The sequence below is a fragment of the Fringilla coelebs genome, assembly GCF_963513975.1.
Source record: "Fringilla coelebs genome assembly, chromosome: 7".
NCBI classification, from domain to species: Eukaryota; Metazoa; Chordata; class Aves; order Passeriformes; family Fringillidae; genus Fringilla; species Fringilla coelebs.
In genome coordinates, this window is record NC_140035.1 from 26,906,176 (window position 1) to 26,925,695 (window position 19,520).

At 42.5% G+C, this 19,520-nt stretch overlaps 2 protein-coding genes across 2 annotated transcripts; both read right to left on the bottom strand.

The window, feature by feature from the left end:
• Positions 1 to 363: 363 nt before the first annotated feature.
• On the bottom strand, positions 364 to 5,078 carry CASP8 (caspase 8). Its single transcript, XM_084209578.1, has 7 exons — positions 4,758 to 5,078; positions 4,400 to 4,505; positions 3,098 to 3,233; positions 2,894 to 3,009; positions 2,267 to 2,405; positions 1,239 to 1,740; positions 364 to 946 (listed from the first exon to the last, which is right to left on the bottom strand). The coding sequence occupies exons 1-7, from the start codon at positions 5,063 to 5,065 to the stop codon at positions 811 to 813; spliced, it is 1,443 nt and encodes a 480-aa protein (XP_084065704.1). The 5' UTR covers positions 5,066 to 5,078; the 3' UTR covers positions 364 to 810.
• A 2,943-nt stretch (positions 5,079 to 8,021) lies between these two features.
• On the bottom strand, positions 8,022 to 18,871 carry LOC311156004 (caspase-8-like). Its single transcript, XM_084209579.1, has 8 exons — positions 18,784 to 18,871; positions 14,799 to 15,128; positions 14,498 to 14,603; positions 13,294 to 13,432; positions 11,770 to 11,858; positions 11,028 to 11,139; positions 9,507 to 9,996; positions 8,022 to 8,769 (listed from the first exon to the last, which is right to left on the bottom strand). The coding sequence occupies exons 2-8, from the start codon at positions 15,107 to 15,109 to the stop codon at positions 8,637 to 8,639; spliced, it is 1,380 nt and encodes a 459-aa protein (XP_084065705.1). The 5' UTR covers positions 15,110 to 15,128; positions 18,784 to 18,871; the 3' UTR covers positions 8,022 to 8,636.
• Between the last annotated feature and the right edge of the window lie 649 nt (positions 18,872 to 19,520).

The following is a 19,520-nucleotide window of genomic DNA, read 5'->3' on the forward strand; positions in this document are numbered from 1 at the left end:
ATGGCTGTTTTTTCATCTCAGTAGCTGATGTTATGTGAGCCCTATAGATTTGTAACAAATGGGAGTAGACGTTGAAGCAGTTTTGTGTGTGCTGGGTGCTTACCTAGTGACTTTTTCTGTGCTTAGAACTAAGACTCAAAGGTAAGTGAACACAGGGTAACTTCACATCTTCAACCATGAAGCTGTACCAGAGCAACTGATTTTTGCTGTTGAGACTACTCTACGTAGAGGATATGCTCAAGTCCAGGTCACAGACAGATCCTGCTGAGGATGCCAGGTAACAAATGCTTAACTTGATCTTGAACTGTACCAAGCCACTAAGAGTGAATGATTCTAAGTCATGGGGACAAGAAACAAAACACACTGATGTGATCTGATGGTATCCTGTAAAATTTACAGTACTCTTCCCTTTATTTTGCAAAGGTTAGGCATAAAGTACACAAAGCTTTATAATGGTTGTCTTCTAAAAGTTGCCTTGTAAATACCTTATGAAAGCAATAGCAATGTGGTACAGATCATAAGAGGACACCGAGTAGATTTTTGCCAGCAAACCACTGAGAGAGATCAGCTAAATAAATCAGAGATAAATCAGAGACCAGCTCAGAGATGCTCTTAACTATAAAGTGTTAATACAAATTAATGTAATAATAGAAATTTCTTAAGGCTTTTTCTCCTTAGTTGTGTTTTAAATAAAAAATATTTGCCCTTGTGCTAAGAGTAGGCACTGAAAGTCTGTTGTGTTTGATGGAATTCTGAAACCAGCCAATTCTGGGCTGCAGCAGCTCTCTCTGGCAGGCAGTTGCCTCCCATTTAGTTGACAGGAAAGATGAGCCTCTTCCTCAGTGTGAAACTGGGCTGCGGCATCTGCTTCTTTGTGCCCCACTCACAAGTTTTTCTGCTCACTTCTTGATTTACTGCTGTCAGGATGGTGAGAATATCTTCTCCTCTGCAAAGAAACAAGTACAGTTTGTGTTAGGCAGTTAACATCAGCAAAATAACATTTTTGCTATCTTGATATACACCAGTGCTAACGGCTCCTGTTTTTAATAGGCTTCAGAGCAACTTCCCTAAGTTGCTTTGAACAGTTTGCATGGTGCTGCTCTGTCCTACATCACTGTTTTCACTCTGAGCAAGTATTCCCACTGCATATCATCTACCTCTGCACCTAAATCAAATTCTTGTCATCCAGAAGGAAAATTCAGGTGTTGCCAAAAATAAGTTTATGGAAACATAGGTACCGAGGACAGCTGTACTCCAAGTGCTGGCACAGTGCCTGTATGTACCAGGTTCCTTTGCTGGGACTTCTGTAGGAGACGTAATCCTGCAGGGTGGCCATGCCCAGGAGGAAGTCTGCCTCTGCAGGGATGCAGTCGAGCTGAAACCTTGCATCTCGCTCTACAGAAGAATCTTGCTCTCCAGAATCTGTTTCGATGGTCACACCTGGATGGAAAGCATCACCTTGGCAGGCCTGAATAAAAAAAACTTTTGGTTTTCCAGCAAGTGAATAGCAATTCTGTGCAGTGAAAGAAGTGGTCAGTTCCCTGATAGGTACTTCCTGCCCATCAACACCATATATAATGCCTTTTTTCCCATGAGACAGGACACAGCAAACAAAACAGTCCTTGTCCTCGTGGTCTGCACTCTGGAAGATGTTCACAGTCTCACGGATTTCTTCTGCAGTGAGATCTCTATATTCTTCTACTCTAAAATGAAGCTTGCTAAAGACATTCCTCAGAGCCGCTGGAAAGCAAAGAGAAGGGAAATTTGAGACATTTCATTATATGACAGTTGGACTCTGCAACTGCAGATTGCATTTCTAGATATAATTGGTCATCTGCTACATGATGACTACATCCACGTAGCTACATTCCTGGTCTGAAAATACTGTAGTAGTCTAATCACTAATTATATCTCTGCTGTGTTCCCTTAACTGTCATTAAGCGGTTTTTGTGCATATTTCTGCATATTTTAGAATTAGTATGCATAAGGCTGATGCAAAGCTAGCCTAGGCTTGTAAAGTCCAGGCTCAGGGTGCTGCTGGTTTCAATCACCTCACTAAAACTGCAAAATTCAAGTGAATTGTTCAGTGTCAGCGCTAAAAACTTGATGAGTTGATTGGGACTTGTCAGCACAGTAAACAGAGCCAAATGAGCCACTACAACAAAAGTAATCCTAGAAAGGTCAGACTGAAATTCAGACCTTTAGAAAGAGAAACAAGATTTCTATTTTTAAAGATTGGCAAACTCATCTTTAACATTCACTGTACCTGCATCCACGTCTGTCCCATTCCGATCCGTTATGTGTTTGAGTTCCAGCACTCTTTCCCTAGCTTTTTCAAAATTGTAATTATTCAGGATTAGGCACACTCCACGGGGTCGGCTGGTCATTTTGTAAGCTTCAAGCAGCTGAAAAGAAAGACTCCTGGTGAAACTGCTACACTCTCCTCCAAGTGCTCCTTAGCTGTTGTGAGTGGCAGGGCAGGGTCCAGAGCCAGCTGGCTTCCTCTCCAGGAGGAGCTCTCCCTCAACAGCTTTGCTCCTGGGGCCTAGCAGTGCACTGCCCCACTGCCTTTGGCAGTCTGTGCGGGACAACCAAAGTCAGGCTCAGCCCACACAAGGTGTTCTATTCACTCACACCTTGGTGCTGAGCCAGCTGCCTAATTCCTGGTATCATAAACTCAGCCTACCTTGCTACCCTTGCAGATGTTTCTGAAGTACAGGACTGCAGCAGCCATGCCTGTGACACAGCTTCAGAATAAAAGATGCAGAGGTGTGCATTTTTTTTTCCTAGACAGTACTTTTAACAGTTGGTCTTAAAACAACTGTTCACTTCATGGAGAGGTGAGTTCTTCTAAGACAAAATGATGATGTTTCTAAGAAGTAAACTAACTTACCTGGGAAGAGTCATTAAAACTGCCAGGAGGACCAGGTGCTACAGATGACACCAGATGTCCCTCAGGGGATCCTGTGCTGCCCCTCTGTTCCTCTGTGATGAGCATCTCTTCTTGGCCTGCAAAGCATTCATGATCAGTGCTGTACAATACCTCACATCACTTCAAGAATAACTATGGGGAAGAGGCTGCTTTGTTCTGTTTTACCGAACAGCTTTAATCCATCTTCAATTCTGTTCCACAGGCTGACGTTAATTTTTTCACAGAGATTCTTCAGCAAACTTAGGTTGTCTTTCCCCAGAAGGCCCCTCTTCTCCATCAAAGTGAGAATGTCAAGCATTGTCTAGGTAATCAGAAAGGCATTTTGCTCTTAGGGCACTTCCATGCTGCCACTGGGAGTGAAGCTGCAGCATGTGCACCTAAAGCTTTAATGTAGTGACAACACATGTGACCCACAGAGTCAATCCAGCTGACTGGGAGCTCAGGTGAGACCTCAGCTGAGCCAGTTAATCCTAGCGCAACAAAACCTACAAGTACTGTTAAGTACCAACATCTTCTCAAAACATACTCATTTCCTTTCTGTAGCTCAGAGGTGCCACCACCTATTTAAGATCTAACCCAGGGCATCTAACAGTGGTCATGCAGGAATGTAGCAATATTTTTAATGACTGCTTTCATTCAACTTTCAGTGGCTATTTTACACTCAACTGAAACAGAAGAATCACTGTAGTGACCATCTTAAGCACTGGCAAAAAGGTTTTTCTGTCGCTTGGGTCCCCTTTTGCTTCAGAGCAATCTCTACACCATCATGTGAGGGGCAGAGATTGCTCTGAAGCAAAGGGGGACCCAATGGACAGAAGCTCATCAGTGAGTGGCACAGCACAGTGGTCACCCCAGTAATTTACTAGAACAGCTCTCACAGTCTCCCCTCTAAGAAAAAAAGAAAAATCCTCAAAACTTTTATTAGACAGAACAAAGTACCAAGGAATCAGAACTGCAAGTTGGGACAACATAAAAGCACTGGATCTCTTGCAACACTCCTTGTAAATTCAACTCATTTGAGTTAGCCTTGAGAAGAATCTGCTGCTTAGATCTGTATTTTCTGCATTAAAAAAAAAATTTATAAAATAATATCCACAGTGGATCACTTTCTATATTAGATAATGACTGAGAAAAAAAAAAAGTCTGTTGGGCAAAATAAGTAAATGTGCTTATCAGTTTTTTGTTTATTAAGGCTACTGAATGCCCTGAATTCCCTGTGATGCTTGGATGTGATGGCGTCCATGCCTGGCACTCCTGGCACAGCTGGCTGTGACACTGCTGCAAAAGCTGTGCCTGACACCAGCACAAACAAGTCCCACATGCACCCAGGGGCGCCCCTTTTCTTGTGGTGTTCTCATCTTAAGAGTGACACCATAAAGAAGAGTGAAGGTCATTCCCCCATAAGCAACCCAATTGTCTCTGTGGATTATAGTAATAATTTTTTAAAAGTATTACAGAGGTACTTACAGTCTCAGGGGTTAGCTTGCTTTCTGGCAATTCGTTGCCCAAAAGTAACTTGAAATACGCCAGCTCACCTTCGGTGACATCTTCATACAGCTGAAAGAGCAAGTATCTAGAAAAAGAAGTGGAGGGCGTTGTTTCATCGAGTTTCCAAGCACAACTTAACTCCGCACTACGGCACCGCTCCTCTTGTCTACTGTCCCCCCAGCACATATTTCCCTTTTTTCCCGTTTGAGATGGAGGACACAAGGCCCAGGACCGCCTGAAGTCAAACCCTTCGGCCCGGTGTCGAGCGGAGGTGACGGCTGTGCCGGACAGAGCGAGGCGGGCAGCCGGGCCAGTCCAGCCCGGCGCCCTCACCCACCTGAGAGGCGGCACCTGTGCCCTGCCCGGGACCCGCAGCTCCCTCTCCACCTGCTCCCGGCTGGAGCCCAGGTGGGCAACCAGGAGGTCGATCCGCCCGATGCGGTAGAGCAGCTCCCTGAGGAAGGCCAGGTTCCCCGGCTCCAGCATGGCCTTCTCCTGCAGCGCTTCGAACAAGTCGTGAGGGGTCCGCACGTCTTGCAGCTTCTTCCAGGGGACGTAGTCCCGGCAGAGGAACTTCAGCTCCGCCAGCTCGGCCCCATCCAGCTCGTCGCTGACCGCCAGCAGCCACCCCCGGGGCAGCTCCATGGCCGCGCCGCAGCCGCGCAGGACGGAGGGCGGAGCCCGACCCGACCCGGGGCGGTGCTTCCCTCTGGATTTAAACTTCCGGAGCGAAACACCCCACAGTTCCTGGGGGAACCGTGTGTCTTGGGGCTTGTCTGTTCACAATTCTGCCTGTTCTTGAACCCATTCTTGAGCAAACCGAACCGGCTAGTGCGGATGCAAAGGTCTCCCTCTGCCCGGGCTTTTCCTGCTGTCTCCTCTCGCTGGTTCCCAGGCCAAACCACTGCGATTTTAATTCAAGGAGAAGGAAGCTTTTTAACACCACTGATTAGCCTTCCTCCTTGCGAGCCTTCTGTCTGCTGTCAGAAAAGGCAGCACGCTCCCTGCAGGTGTTCGGCCCCGAACAGCCACCAGCCCTGGAAAACAGCTCCCTTCCCACCCATCCCACATCTGCTCAGGACACTTCTACAACAGGAGCAGGCACTGCACCGTGGTGAAGGGCCCTGGGATGCTGCACCGCCTTCACTTCACCTTCTGGCGCAGCACTAGGGATAGATGGTATTTCACAACAGGAGGGGAGAGATTTTACCATCTGGAATTCCGTCCTTTTGAAAACTCACTTAATGCTCGCTTTGAGCCAGGGAGTGACCCTCAGCACATCCATACTGTCCAATAAAGAACTAATGTTCTTGCTAAGCACTGATTTGAAACCAGCATCCCTTTACCAAAAATCCAGTAAAAAACACTTTAACAATATATTAAACAGAAATCTGTACATTGTTATCCTAGAAGTGCCTTATCAATGTTCAAACCCCTATGCAAGATATTGGTTACTATATGCATGGCAAGTTGGGTCAGAGGTGGAAGGAATCCAAAAAGCAAGGCACTTTTCAACAGGCCATAAGCTGACCTCCTCTCAAGACATATTAGAACAAGATCTTCCTATCTTGTTCTAAGGACATATGGATCCATCTTTGCACTCACATACCTGGACAAATCAGGCCTAAACACAAAGTGGCTACACATATAAAACTAACATAGAAGACTTAGGCCAAGCTCAGGAGATGTGTCCAGGATAACATTCCATGTGTGGCTGGCATCCACAAGGGCCAGCCATGTCTGTGGCCTGGGGAGTTCCAGTGGCTGTCAGTTACAGAACAGAGTGACAAGCAAAGGCACGCTTACAGAAAGGACATACAGAATGAATGAATTCCCAAAGATCTCATTTATATTTCTTGCAAAGAAGCCATTGAAGATTAAACATGCCATTCTCTGTTCATAATTTGAAGTATCTCTAGTTGAAAAGAGGCAGATTTGAATAGTTTCTGAGAGAATGTGCCCACATTTTTTAGGGGTCAGAATAAAAAGGCTGACCTCTGAACACTGCTGTTAAACTGAAAGAATAGGTAGCAAAATGTGAATGACTGGGCAAGGACTCATGCCCCTGGACAGCATTATTTCTTCTTTAGCTAACAGTCCTCCCCAGCTCTTATAAGTGTTTTCCTTTTCAAACAGCACCACTCTGATCTTGCCTGCTTTCAGTTTTAGTCTGCAGGACTTCAACTCACCAGCTTTTCTTTCCTACCAGATTTCTGGCCCCACTTTCTGGTGGCAGTGCTTCTGCTGTCTGAAAACAAAATAGAATTAAGTGCCAGGTTTTGACTGGATTTGCCTCCCAGCCATGAGCTGGTAGGAAAGAAAAGGCAAAATAAGGCCTTCACAGAGAAAAAGTAATTGCCCCTTACTTGTACTAGAGAGAAAAAAAAAGTCAGGAAATTGCAGAACCAACTTCCTTCTTACCACTCAGCTCTGTGGGAGGGACACAAATCCACGCAAAAGCCCACCAGCCACACTTTGCTCAGAACTCCAAAACTCAAAGTGTGTTTTCTCCTTGCCTGATTGCTGCGTGACCTACATATAAATTCACGGTATGGCTGTTCTGTGGTTCTTTAAAGGATTTTCATGGGGTTTCCTCTTCCTCCTTGTAGGTATTCATCCACAATTGAAAATAGCATACTATGGAGGTAGCTGGATTTTAATAGGCAAAACAAAATACCAAATCAATTAAATTAATTTAAATCACAGGGTGTGGCTGATCAGCACCCTCTATAGCCTCACCCCCCCCACACCCCCCTTCCAGTGTAGGACAGCTCAGAGGAGAAGGACAAAAAAACCACACTATCTCAGGGAAGAAAGGATAATAAAGAAAGTCCAATTTACCTCAACATCAGGATTGGAGAGTGACCTTAGTTTTAGAGGAGACATTTGCACCTGGGAATCATCAGGTGGCCCAAGACAATTAACAAGGAATAATATCTTCTTGAGCAAGCCAGACCACCATGGAGGGTGTGGATATGTGGCTCACCCCGACCCGACATAAAAGTATAAAACCCGGACAAGTGATAAAACATATGAACTTTGAAAAGAACAATGGGCTTGAGCTGGCTTCCACCATGACCAGGAATGTCCGGGGTCATGACAGATAGCACACCTGTGTAGCTGTCTTACTCTACCAAGTCAAAATCCTGTGTATCCCCAAAGATACCAAACAATCAAATTTGATATCCAATTCTGTCTCATGTAGAGTAGCTGAAAGAACTTGGTCTGAGTGTATTGAACTCTGACACAGAAATATGAGAAATAGAAATGCTGTAGATGTACAACTTCACTTCTGGAGCAGCTGGCACCTCCCAGCAAGTTTCTCACAGAGGAAGCAGTCATTGAATGGTCCTACTGGCATCAGCTGCCATTATCATGACAGTCCTGAACTTATTCTTTCTTACCATCTCTCCAGCTCCTGCCTATTGGGGTTGCTGCCAACAAACACTCTAACAAGAACAAAATTACTTCTGTGGGGTAAAAGTGTTTGTCATGCTGACTGTCCCTCAGAAAGCTCATCCAAGAGAGGAACACACCACAAACTGAGGTGATATAAAAAGAATTTATTTTAACAGAAACATGATTACAGAACTCTCTTCCAGTACTCCACAGTCATTCAAGACACACTGTACCCTGAGAGCTCTGAGAATAGCACAGTGAGAACCTTTATTATTTAAAAACTTACACAGTTGGACTCCTTATTCAAGCAGATGATTGACAAAAACCAAACCAAATATTTAGAAGAAAAGAACCAAACTACATAATCATGGGGTTTTGGTCCTTCTGGAGCACGATGTTATTTTCCATGAACATTTAGAGCTTCTAAACACAGACAATGATTTACCTCTGGGTAAGGCAGTTACAACCTTACACATGCTGCTTGGGAATGCATCCGGCTTTCTGAATCAGTTCTTTTTTTGCAGATTTTAGGGACTGAACTCAGACACAAATGGGACTTCATTGACAATTCCAATAACTTTTAAAGTACTACTTGAAAGTCCTTTCTCAGGACAAAAAGCCTGATGATCTGTAGTTTTCCACATCCTTACCCGACTGTTACAGATCCAGGTATTGGAAAGTTGGAAAGTTTAGGTCCTATGCCTCCTTAAAGGGCTAGGGCTGCTACATAGATCCAGATAATTTCTTACGTAAATTCTCTTCCCTGTGGAAGCCCACAGTTCATTCCTAACCGAGTATATTCTTACTTGTCTGCTTTTCATTGTGGAACTTCAAAGATCAACTGCTTCAGTAGTGTTGATGTTATCTTTGGCATTTGCTTAGATCCTTCTAGTTCTTTTCTTGCCACTTCATTGTTCACTTCTGTCAGGATGGTTACGAGATCCTTGCGCCTTGAACAAAAATGAAGAGAAGTCACACTGAAACACATGGTACTTGCAGCTCAGCCAAGAAGGTGATGTGTGTTTGCCCCAGTAAAGTGGTATCCCAGGGAAGGCTGGTATCTTCCTCACCCTACTGCCACTGAAATTGCACATTCCACTGAACAACCACAGAATTCAGTGTGTTTGGGGGAAATAAAAGCAACCTCCATGTAGCATTGCTCTGGTTACAGCCAGAAGAGGTCGCCAAGATGAAACAAATGTATACATTCTCCATCTCTTCTTCTGGACCTCATGAGAAAATGATATCTGAAGGAAAATTCTATTTTCTAAATGAAGTTTATGAGGGGATGGTTGGAAGGCAACAATGAAAATTATGCCTGCACAACACTGAAGGGTTTTGTCTGTGTAATCACTCAACAAATTCACCTCTAGCCAGGCATCACTGAAGAAAAAAAATTATCAGTCAAAAAATGTTAAAAAACACACATACACACACTTGTTTGTATGCAACGTTGCAGCATTACAACCCTGGTTTTGTCACAGGAAAACCAGGGGAAGTCACTTATACTTTGGCTTTTCTGTAGAAGATTAACAGTGCCCAGTTTCAAAATAAATACTGTTCTCCACTCTCCTGAATGGCAAAAGCATTAACTGCACAAATGCAAATCACTGTGTTTCAGCATAGCATGCTTAAGTATGCACATCTGCAATACTCTAGATGTACAAGAATTAGAACTAGCACTTACAGTGGGCAAAGCAACTCCATCTTCTCACAGAGGGATTGAATGTAAACACTGCCAGTCTTACGACTGCGGTAGCACTTGTAGTCCTCCACTGTAGCCATGCCAATCAGAATATCAGCCTTATCAGGAATGGAAGTCAAAGGACTAGCATCCACCTCAAGATGTCCAGAAGAGTCTGATTCTACTGCAACAGATGGATGATCTCCAGAGCCTTGGCAAGCCTGGATAATAAACACCTTGGGTTTGCCAGCAAGAGAAGGACAGTTAGTTCCAGTGAAGCAGGAGACTAAATCTTCAATATTTACACACTCATCATCAACACCTTTTATTTTGTCTTTTTCACCATGGGAGAAAATGAAGCAAACAAAACAGTCCATATTTCTATGATCTTTCTTGCTGTATTCTTTAACTGTGTCACGTATTTTTTTTCCTTCTAGATCCATGTACTCAAATGTCTCAAACTGAAGCCACTTAAAGACCCTCTTCACAGCCTCTGGGGAAAAAATCAGAAGGAACTTGCTAAACATACACAGTGACAAGGAAGATGCTGAAACATCAGTGTCTGTGTAGTAGATCAGATACTAGCAGAAGTGTTCAGATCCCGCCAGTAAAATCATCTGACTGGCTCTTAGCCTGCCAAATCCTATTAGAAAAACCCAGATGCCTAATTTGACGAATTTTATTTTTTTTTAAACACAACTGGGTTAAGTATCATGCTGTCTAACACAAAAACAGGTTTTAGATTCTATGTTGTATTGGTACAAATTAATGAAGTTTACTGTGTTAACCTAAGCTTTTACTATGCATTGCACAGTAGTCTCCGATGCCTAAGAACAACACTTGGCAAGTTAAAGAAGTGCCACCTCTTTAGAATGAAAAATTCTGTCACTCTTAAATGAAGTAGGTCCCTTATTCTGTGCAAATGATGGAGGCAGCAAGAAGGGAATCAGAGTAATCTGCTCAAAAATGCTAGGAAGACTTCTCACAAGTGGTGGCCTAATTGTTGTGTGGGCAGAGAGGAAGTAGCTGGGAAGAAAGCAGCTTATAAATGGGCTGGATGGAGTTAAAATATCTGTGACATGTCCTTTCAGGAATCTGACTTTACTTTTTTACTCTTGTTTATCTTAAAAGTGATTGCAGAAAGACAGGCTTTAAGGAAAGTTACAGAGCATTTATTTGAGCATTGAAGAGTATTTGAGGACTTAAAATATTTTTCTTAGCTAAGAACTAAAAACAATCAAGAATTGGAAAGGTGGAATAATAATCACTTTTTCTCTAGTTGTACATACAACCAATTAAGACAATACCTTTTTCCTAGAACAAAAGGCAGATCCTTCTTTAAGCCATCAGCTAAATGTTGGAAGTGACATATTTTCAGTTGGTACCATGACTGTCACTCCAGTCTCTGGAAGCCAGGAAGTACCATGGACATGATTCTTCTTCACAGCGAAGATTCTAATCTTGTTTTCCAGAAGTATCAAAGGAAAAACCCCAAACCAGTAATTGGATTTAAAAAGTACTTACCTCCATCTTGCAATGTTCCCTCTCTATTGTAACATGGATTTTTAAAAATGTGGTTGTTAAGAATTAAGCAGTAACCATGGGGGTTATTTTTCATCTTATATATTTTCCCATGCTGCAGAAACAAAAAAAAACAAAACAAAAACAACCAGGTAGGAAAGCAGAGCCAAGCATTCAAAAGAGAAATACACTATAAACAGATTGCTGGTCCATCATTATCTAAGCACAAAAGAAAATCACAAAGAATAAGAAACAAGAAAGGAAAAGCCTAAGGATACAATTTAGCTACAGAGGAGAGAAATCTGCATTGTCTCCCTGAACCCCTTCTCCTCTCTCTCTTCGGTCAGGATATGATTTTGACATGGGATAAAGGATCCAGAAACACAAATTTGCATATGCACAGGAAAAGTTCCTGCACCCCACCATTTCCCCCGAGGGTCCTTGTGCAATTCCAGTGAGGTAGGGGGTTCTGCTATTCCCTTCACATCTGTTCAGGAGTATCCTGGCCAGGACTCCATTATCATTAAGACTAGTTTCTTCACTCAACTGTTTGGTCATATCTTGCTTAAAAAGTTGCTGACAAGCAGGCCCCCACAAAGAAGGCTCAGTCTTGTTTGGAAAATAGGAATTGTTCCAAGGCCTACCCCTCCATCTTGGCTGTGCCACCTGCTTAGTGTTATGAATTTATGTTCCCTCTCCCAGGAGATGGATAAATACTTTAAAGGTACTCTTGAGGTATTCTCACCAGTTTTGCTGCCTCCCCCTCTGCTCCTTTTTCCTCTGGATACACAGACACAGACACAGGATAGCGGACTTCTTCCCTAGAATAATTTTCTAAGAAGGAGAAGATACACAAACACTTTAAAACCACAAGGATAAATCTTCCACTGTGCATGTTTCAACACTCAAAAAGCCAGAACAAGGAGTGAGGTGCAGGGGGTTTTCACACCAGTGAGACACCAGCATTTTGTAGAGCTGGGCCAAGCTTGGCTCTAGTTTTACAGACTACTGGTTGTTATAGAAGCCATGCAGGGCTGTGCTCCACTGCTTGTCTGCTCCTCTGCTCTTTTACTGGTAGCAAGATAGAGATAATAAAAGGTTAAATGTGAGTAGTCAAGCCAGGCAAGCCATTCACCAGCCTCTCAACTGTGGGATATATAAGTGAAAGAGGAGACCCATTTTTGTACAATAGTACAAAATGCTGGTCCATTTACTTCTGAGGCTACTGTCCCTTCTCCAGAGAACTTTACTGTGCGAGTGAATGCAAGGATGCAAAATACCAGCATAATGAAAGATCTCCTCAGAGCATTTCTTTGAATACAACTTTCTGAAAAAAGTAAAGAAATCATCAAATCCATGACTCTAACCAAGGAAACAAAATCACAGCGTTCATTTTACAGTTACAAAAATGTCTTTAAATGAAATTTAATTGTCAAGGCTCTACACAACATGCTTTTTTTCTACTTATCAAGAGAACAAAATAATAACACTACTAGAAAGCCGTTCGCCAACATAGGATTTGCTTGGCAATAATCTTCTGCTCTTTTAGAGACACCAGCAGAGGACAGCAGCACAAAGACATGCAGGGAGAACTGCTGGGTAGCTCTGCAGGGTACTGCATGGACTTTTTAAATGTTTCTGAGAAAACTCACGACCTGAGTCCTTTAGAAGGAAGTTGCTATTGACTGAGACATCCTGTTTCCCAAAGGAACACCCAGCTGTGGTGCCAGAAAGCACCACCTCATCTGCAACAGCCAGGATGTACAGAAGTCCTTGAAATTTCCCATCTGGTTACAGAAAACTTTTTGTAACACTTTAGTCAAGTGACTGGTTTTCAGGGACTTTCCCTTTGACTGAGAGCAAAGGGCCTAGCTAACAGGAGATAGTGCTGACAATCTCCCAACACAAGTGTCCCTAAGTCACCTGTCACTTCCTGCCTCTTCCTGTGACTTGGAAGTTATGCTGGTCCAAAACCAGCACCATACTTTTTCCTGAACAGATAAATTGCATTTAAGGCAAAGAGAAGGCAGAAGAAACCCATTTACAAGGGACAGAACATACTTCAAGGGTAGCTACAAGAATGATGGGATAATGAAGCAGCAGAAAACTTCAGAAATCAGAGTTCTCCAGAGCTGTTCTGCCTGTCCTAGGGTACCATAAGGTCTCTTCCTCTTTACTGGACTTCTTAGCTGCCAAGGATGGAGGTATAAAACCCACAAAAGAGCCCAGATCTGTTCTTAAACTGCTTAAACAGCTTAAATAAATTTACCTCTTTTTTTTTCTTCATAGGCATCAATTCTTTTCTTTATGTCAGCTCTAAATCTCTGTAATATATCTTTCAGCATTGTCAGGTTATCTTCTTTAATTATCCCATTTATTTCCATTTCCAGAAAGACCTGCAACATTGACTGATAAAACAAAAACACATAACCCAAACTCATCCAGTGACCTTTGATAACCACAGTATCAGGCTGCTCTGCAACAGCGCAGAGGACAACATCCTCATTCCCAGAGACTTCTGCAACAGGGCAGAAGACAACATCCTCATTCCCAGAGACCAGCTAAAGACCTATTGCTTTTCCCTCCAAAACTCATTAAAGCAAGGGTCAAGATGCAATGCAACTGAATAAACCCATCATCACTAAGGTTAAAGCAGGACACTTAGAAATTGCCTATAACTAGGCTATCCTGCTTTTTTTCTGCAGTACAAAGCACTGATGAGGATAACATAACATCCTGTTTTGCCTTTGTATTCTGATTAAGTGCTGCTAAGTCCTTTAAGCTATGCCATTTTCCATTTTCTATCACAGAAAAGCTGTTCAGCACTAATTTTGTTTATTAAAGCTCAACTGTCCACCAAGTTGGAGGTAAATCTGCTAATTTTCCTCTACGTGCCATAATACAAATAGGACTTTTAAAGAACGTTCTTAATAATACCAAGCATTTTTATAACACAGCTCATTACAAATATTAAACTAGCTCACCCAACCTCTTAATACTTTTGAGGGAAAGTTAACAGTATGTTGTTACTCCAAATTGTAATAAAGAAGAAAATTTATCCATTGACACACAAAAATTTGTGGTTCAACTCACATTAGAACTTGATTTTCTGTCTCCAAAACATTGCTTTTGCTTTAGTGAACATCACTCTTCTTAGGCATAGTATATTTGTTATAAAGACATTTGTCTTATAAATGCCAAGCAAAGATTAAAGGAAGAGCATGATGGATTTTGCAAGAAGATTAAAGAGACAGGTGGTGGAGAGAAAATAGAATCAGGAGAGCAAAAAGGGCAAAGATACAATGCAAAAAATAAGGATCCATTCTTTCACACAGCAGCTATTAGCTAACATCACAATTCTTTCAAACCGGATTTTCATGAGAGCAGACTGCTTTCTCTTTCCTCCCTTCTTACAAGAACTAGAGGACTCTGAACTAGCCTTGCAAAAAACTTCTCAAGACCACTTTTCATACAGCATTTTCCTGGAGCTTGTTCTTTGGTAGTTGTTTTTGGAGCAGGAACTTCACACTTCTGACATCTTCTGAAGTCAAGTCCTCTGCAATTCCATGCAGCAGTTGCCTGACAAAAAACAATAGAGAGACTTTCAAGAAAGAAGTAAACACCACAACTAAACATTTGAACTGCAAAATGTAAACTCACAATGGCAGGAATGAATGTGTAATAAACACAGTTATGCTGGGACATAAGACAACAGTGCAGACAGAAAAGACAGTTGACACTGAACTGTTGCATTGTGCACACACCCGTGTTTACCTGTAATCTGACACCTGTGCCCTGCCCGGGACTCGCAGCTCCCTCTCCATCTCCTCCCGCCTGGAGCCCAGGTGGGCAGTCAGGAGGTCGATCCGATGGATCCGGTAGAGCAGCTCCTTCAGGAAGAACAGGTTCCCTGCCCCGATCATGTCTTTCTCCTGCAGCACTTCAAAGAAGGCCTTGGGCTCATGGATGGCTTCCAGCTTCCTCCTGGGGACATGGTCCAGGCTGAGGAATTTAAGAGCTGACAGTTCCTCTGTCACCAAAGCCTCAGAAACTTCAAAAAGCAGTTTGCGGAAGTCTGTGCTCATTTCACATCAGGATTTGGATCTAAACACAAGCAGCAGTTGATTTCATTTGTCAGCAACACTAGTCCAACAACACGATTTATGTAAGAGGTATCACATCGTGTACAATAGCCCAAAATAAATACATGCAATCAGAAATATTTCAATAGAAGGAGACTGTCTTGCTATCATAGCTTTGATGCTTAGCTTCTTCAGTTCTCTGGACTTAACAAAGGATATTGAAACCTCTGTACTAAGTGACATTAGCAGAGAAAGTCATAGATCATTCTTGCTTTCTATGGTGTGTCTAGACAGTGGGAAGTACCAAGGTATAGAATGTAAAATCTTGGCAGGCTGCTGCTGGTTTTCTTCGGGTTTGGGGTTTTTGAAGTTTGATACCATTTGGGAGAAACAGCCACATGCCAGTCTGAAATATAGACTATGTAATAAATGAGAGTGCCAAATTTTACACTATAACAGGACTAAGAGTCCACATGGGTATAGCTACTCTAAGCTATCTGGCTTCTCCTTTCTTTTCATACTGCTTCTGGCCAGCATTCCCAAAGCACCTCTTCCTGTTTTGGTTTATCTGCATCAAGTAAAATTCAGCTCCCAGCTCTCAATGAATTTGTAATATTAAAAGCAAATACATATCATGTCATCCCTTTTACAAAGGCTCATGAAGAATTCTTATCAAACTATCTCTGTTTCACTGAGCATAGACTATCACCTCCCTTCTCCTCCACTTCCTGCATCAGCTTTAGAAATAATTAACTTGGCTTATGGATTCAACTTTTGAGCACAAGAGGAAGTTAGAAAATTCCAAGCCTTCCAGCTATCTCCCTCCTGACACTGAAGGGACCTGCCTCCACTGATGTGACGACCCATGGGCATGTTGGTGTCTGTTATAAACTCTTGTCAAGCTGAACAAAGACACTGGGCATGTGTCAGGAGCGCTCATTGTTTGATTGTACCTTCTTAACTGCAGCAACCAGGCCAGCCTGATATTTAAACTCAGAAGGTATTGGCTAACCTGCCCTTAAATTTATACAATACACTCCCAGAAGAGGGGAGGCTAACAAGGCCTTAATTTTGCACAGTACAACTTCACAACTCCCACAAACAACCTCCTCAAAAGGTGCTGGCTCCCGAGCCACAAAAATCTCCACAAGCTCCTCCCTCCCACAACAAAATTCAAAATGGAATATGGGGTAAAATATTATAGCTGTGCAAGCCAAGAAAGAGAAGAAAGCAAAGAATATCCCTAGTCCTTTGATTCTGTGCTGATGCTGCCACATGGATAGTCTGGAGATGGAGAGAGAACAGAGAGGGCAAATTGTGTGCCCAATCTGTCCAGTCCATGTCCTGCTGGAGTTAACCTGGTGCATGCCCATTATCTAAATTAGGCTAGTGTGTTTTGTTCATCTGTGCACTGCCAGCCTTTCCCCAGAAGTGAGCTGGGCTGGGGGATGGAGCACGAGTCTCAGGGTGGAGCAGGGAGTTGGCTCAGCCCAGCACTGCCCCACTGCCTCAGGAGCCTCTCCCCTGATCACACCTCTCCTGTAGCAATGCTTAGAATGCTTGAGACAAATCAGCCTACAGCTGGCACTTAAAGGACCTGTCTCCTCTTCCTTCTAGTAAGAGACCCATTTGCCACTTTACTTTTTCTGCCCTAGGTGTCAGACACCTGGGAGTCTCTGAAGAGAAACTATATAAATGCATTCAGAACAGGATTCTTGTCTTATTGACAGTGGCAGTGGGAGACAGAAAAGGTGACAATGACAAAAGAGAATTTCCTACTCCTGCACTACTGGAATACTGCAATCCATTTTACTTACTGCTACTGCAAATGTTTAAATAACAATACTCCAAGGTAGCCCAGCTGACTAAGTGGAAATAATAATTAGCAGACAATTGTATTCTGCTCTCCTCCAAGGACTCAACAGCAAAGGAGCTTTTTGTGGCATGGCCTTGGTCAGCGTTGTGTGGGTTAGCAAGAGTGAATGTACAAGTGAATGAATCTAGGAAATGTATAACTGAATCTTAAACCTTTGCATTTCAAGTAAACTGATAAACAGTGAAACACATTGTGACACAGCACAATTTGTGTTCTGCCCCAAAATACTGTTTTCTTTAAATCCACTCAAACCAAACTTTTAAACAGGCAAGAATCCATGTCCGTCAGCCCGTATCAACCAGTGGTATCTGAATGTGCTTAACCTCAATGATTACTTGACTTTATATTTCTATAACGACACAGGAAAGAATATTTTCTTGGTAGGCAGTTATGAAGTTATCTTCTTTCTCACATAAATCATGCCTTTCATTTAAAATACAGGAGATATTGCTTATAGAAGCAAATCTTTCTTGTAAAGAGAATTTTCATTTTATTTCTCAAAGGCTGTAAGTTTCAAACCTATCAAGTTATTGCAGTTAGAAGAGATATGCCACCTATATGATACATTTAAGCCTGTCTGTAATTACAGGGAGCACAATTAAAACAATATTTAGGTGCCACTGTCTTTTTCTCCAGCTTGATAACTTAAAGGCACTATTGATACCAGTGAAAATAATATTAATTATAGTAGTAGTTTTAAATCACTTCCGTGGGAGAACAACTCTGAAGTGAGACAGCCAGTCTCTAAAGATCCAGGAAAAGTCTGCCTTTTTTACGATATGGTATTATCACATGACTTCCAAGAAATATGTTACAATGGAATAAAATGCTAATAAAGCAGGCAATCCCTTCTTCAGCTACTTCAATTTTCAGAGAACTGATTATTACAGAACTTGTGATAAAAAATGGTAAACAAGCCATGAAGAAATCAGGTTTTGCTCTTGTTTTACGGCAACAACTAAGCAGCATACCTAGTGCTTTCTAGCATACAGCACAGCTCAGCACTTTTGCTTTTATACACAAATCCTAATTAAAAACAGTGGGAGATGGCTGAATCTACATATTTTCATTTAAAATATTTCTGTCCAACGGCCCTGCTGTGTCATGAGATCTGTCTTGACTTACCCCCTTTCTCTGAAGTCCCTCTCCAACTCACTCCAGTTTCTTTCTAACAGGAAGATATTTTTTTAAATTTAAAAAAACCCCAACTATTAGCACCAAATTCAGTAGCAGCACTCAGTAAATACAGGGAAAATCAACAACTGAACATTCTTCTGAAATTATTTATGTAATATACTTCCCCATTTAGAGGAGAATTTGAACATAAATTAACTTCTTACATCTTCACTCTCTTTAAAGTAAAGAACTTAGCCTTCAGTGAAAAGGCTCCCTTCATGCAAGTCACTGGAATCTTCCACGAAGCAGGAAATAAAACAGCACTCAGTATGGCTACCGGATTCTTAGCAGACCCTCACGGCAGCATTATGAAGAGAGTTAGGAGTGCTGAAATTTGTTAAAATTTTGCAATGAAAACAGTCATTCATGAATTCCAACCTATCTATCTTTACAAACTCAAAACTACACCGTACCCATGATAGAATGAGCTGTATAAATTCCTTCCAAAAGGCACGCTCTTGTAACAGATCAGAAAACCTTGTTTCACTGGCAGGAATTGCACCATCATCCAAAGGCCAGGAACAGCGCAGAGGAACACCACAAGTACTCTTTCACCTTTAGGTCCAAAATGTTTGTCTCTATGTCATTCCAAGTCTCTTTCCCTCCAGAATTTCTTCTGTCTTACCTGAACCAAGACTTCAGTTGCAGTCTGAAAGAGCCACCGTGCCGTGATATGCACTATGACAGATAATGGCTTCTCCTTTTAATCAGCAACTTGAAGGTCCACGCCTTTTGGCACTGTTAGTTTCACTTTTGATTTCTTCCTCTCGCCCTTCCTGGAAAAGTTACTGTCCTTTTTTTAAATTAGTCTCCCTCATTTCCCTCGGCTCCCCTGCACTCTGGTTTCCTCCAGAACTGTCTCAATGATCCAATCTTTTCCTTGTACAGCCTGCCAAAACTTCATCTCCCTAGAAAGGGTGATCTTGAGGAAGAAAAACTGCTGCAGCTTCTGCCTGCTCAGCAACTGTAAGGACTGTCACCTGCACTGGCACAAGGCAGGACACAGCTCCTGCACAAAAATGAAATGAGGGACAGGATACCAGGAAACTTAATTACTACTTAAAGATCATGATCTTGCCGAGACAGCAACTTCCCCAGAAGACTTTTTACACTAGTTCCACTTAAATCTGTCTACGCAGGGGCTGTACAAGACACAACCCTTCCTTAATTCTGTAGGTGGAGAGTGCACACGTGCATGGGTCTGTATGCTCAATAGTAAGCCTCAACAGCAATCAACCACATTTGTTTGTGTTTGTGACTGGTTTCTTTCTGGCACAGCTCTGTATCACTGGAGTTACAGGAAAGCTGTACAGTGTGGACAGCAAGGACTGATGAATACCTGAGTTGTACAAACCGACCCAC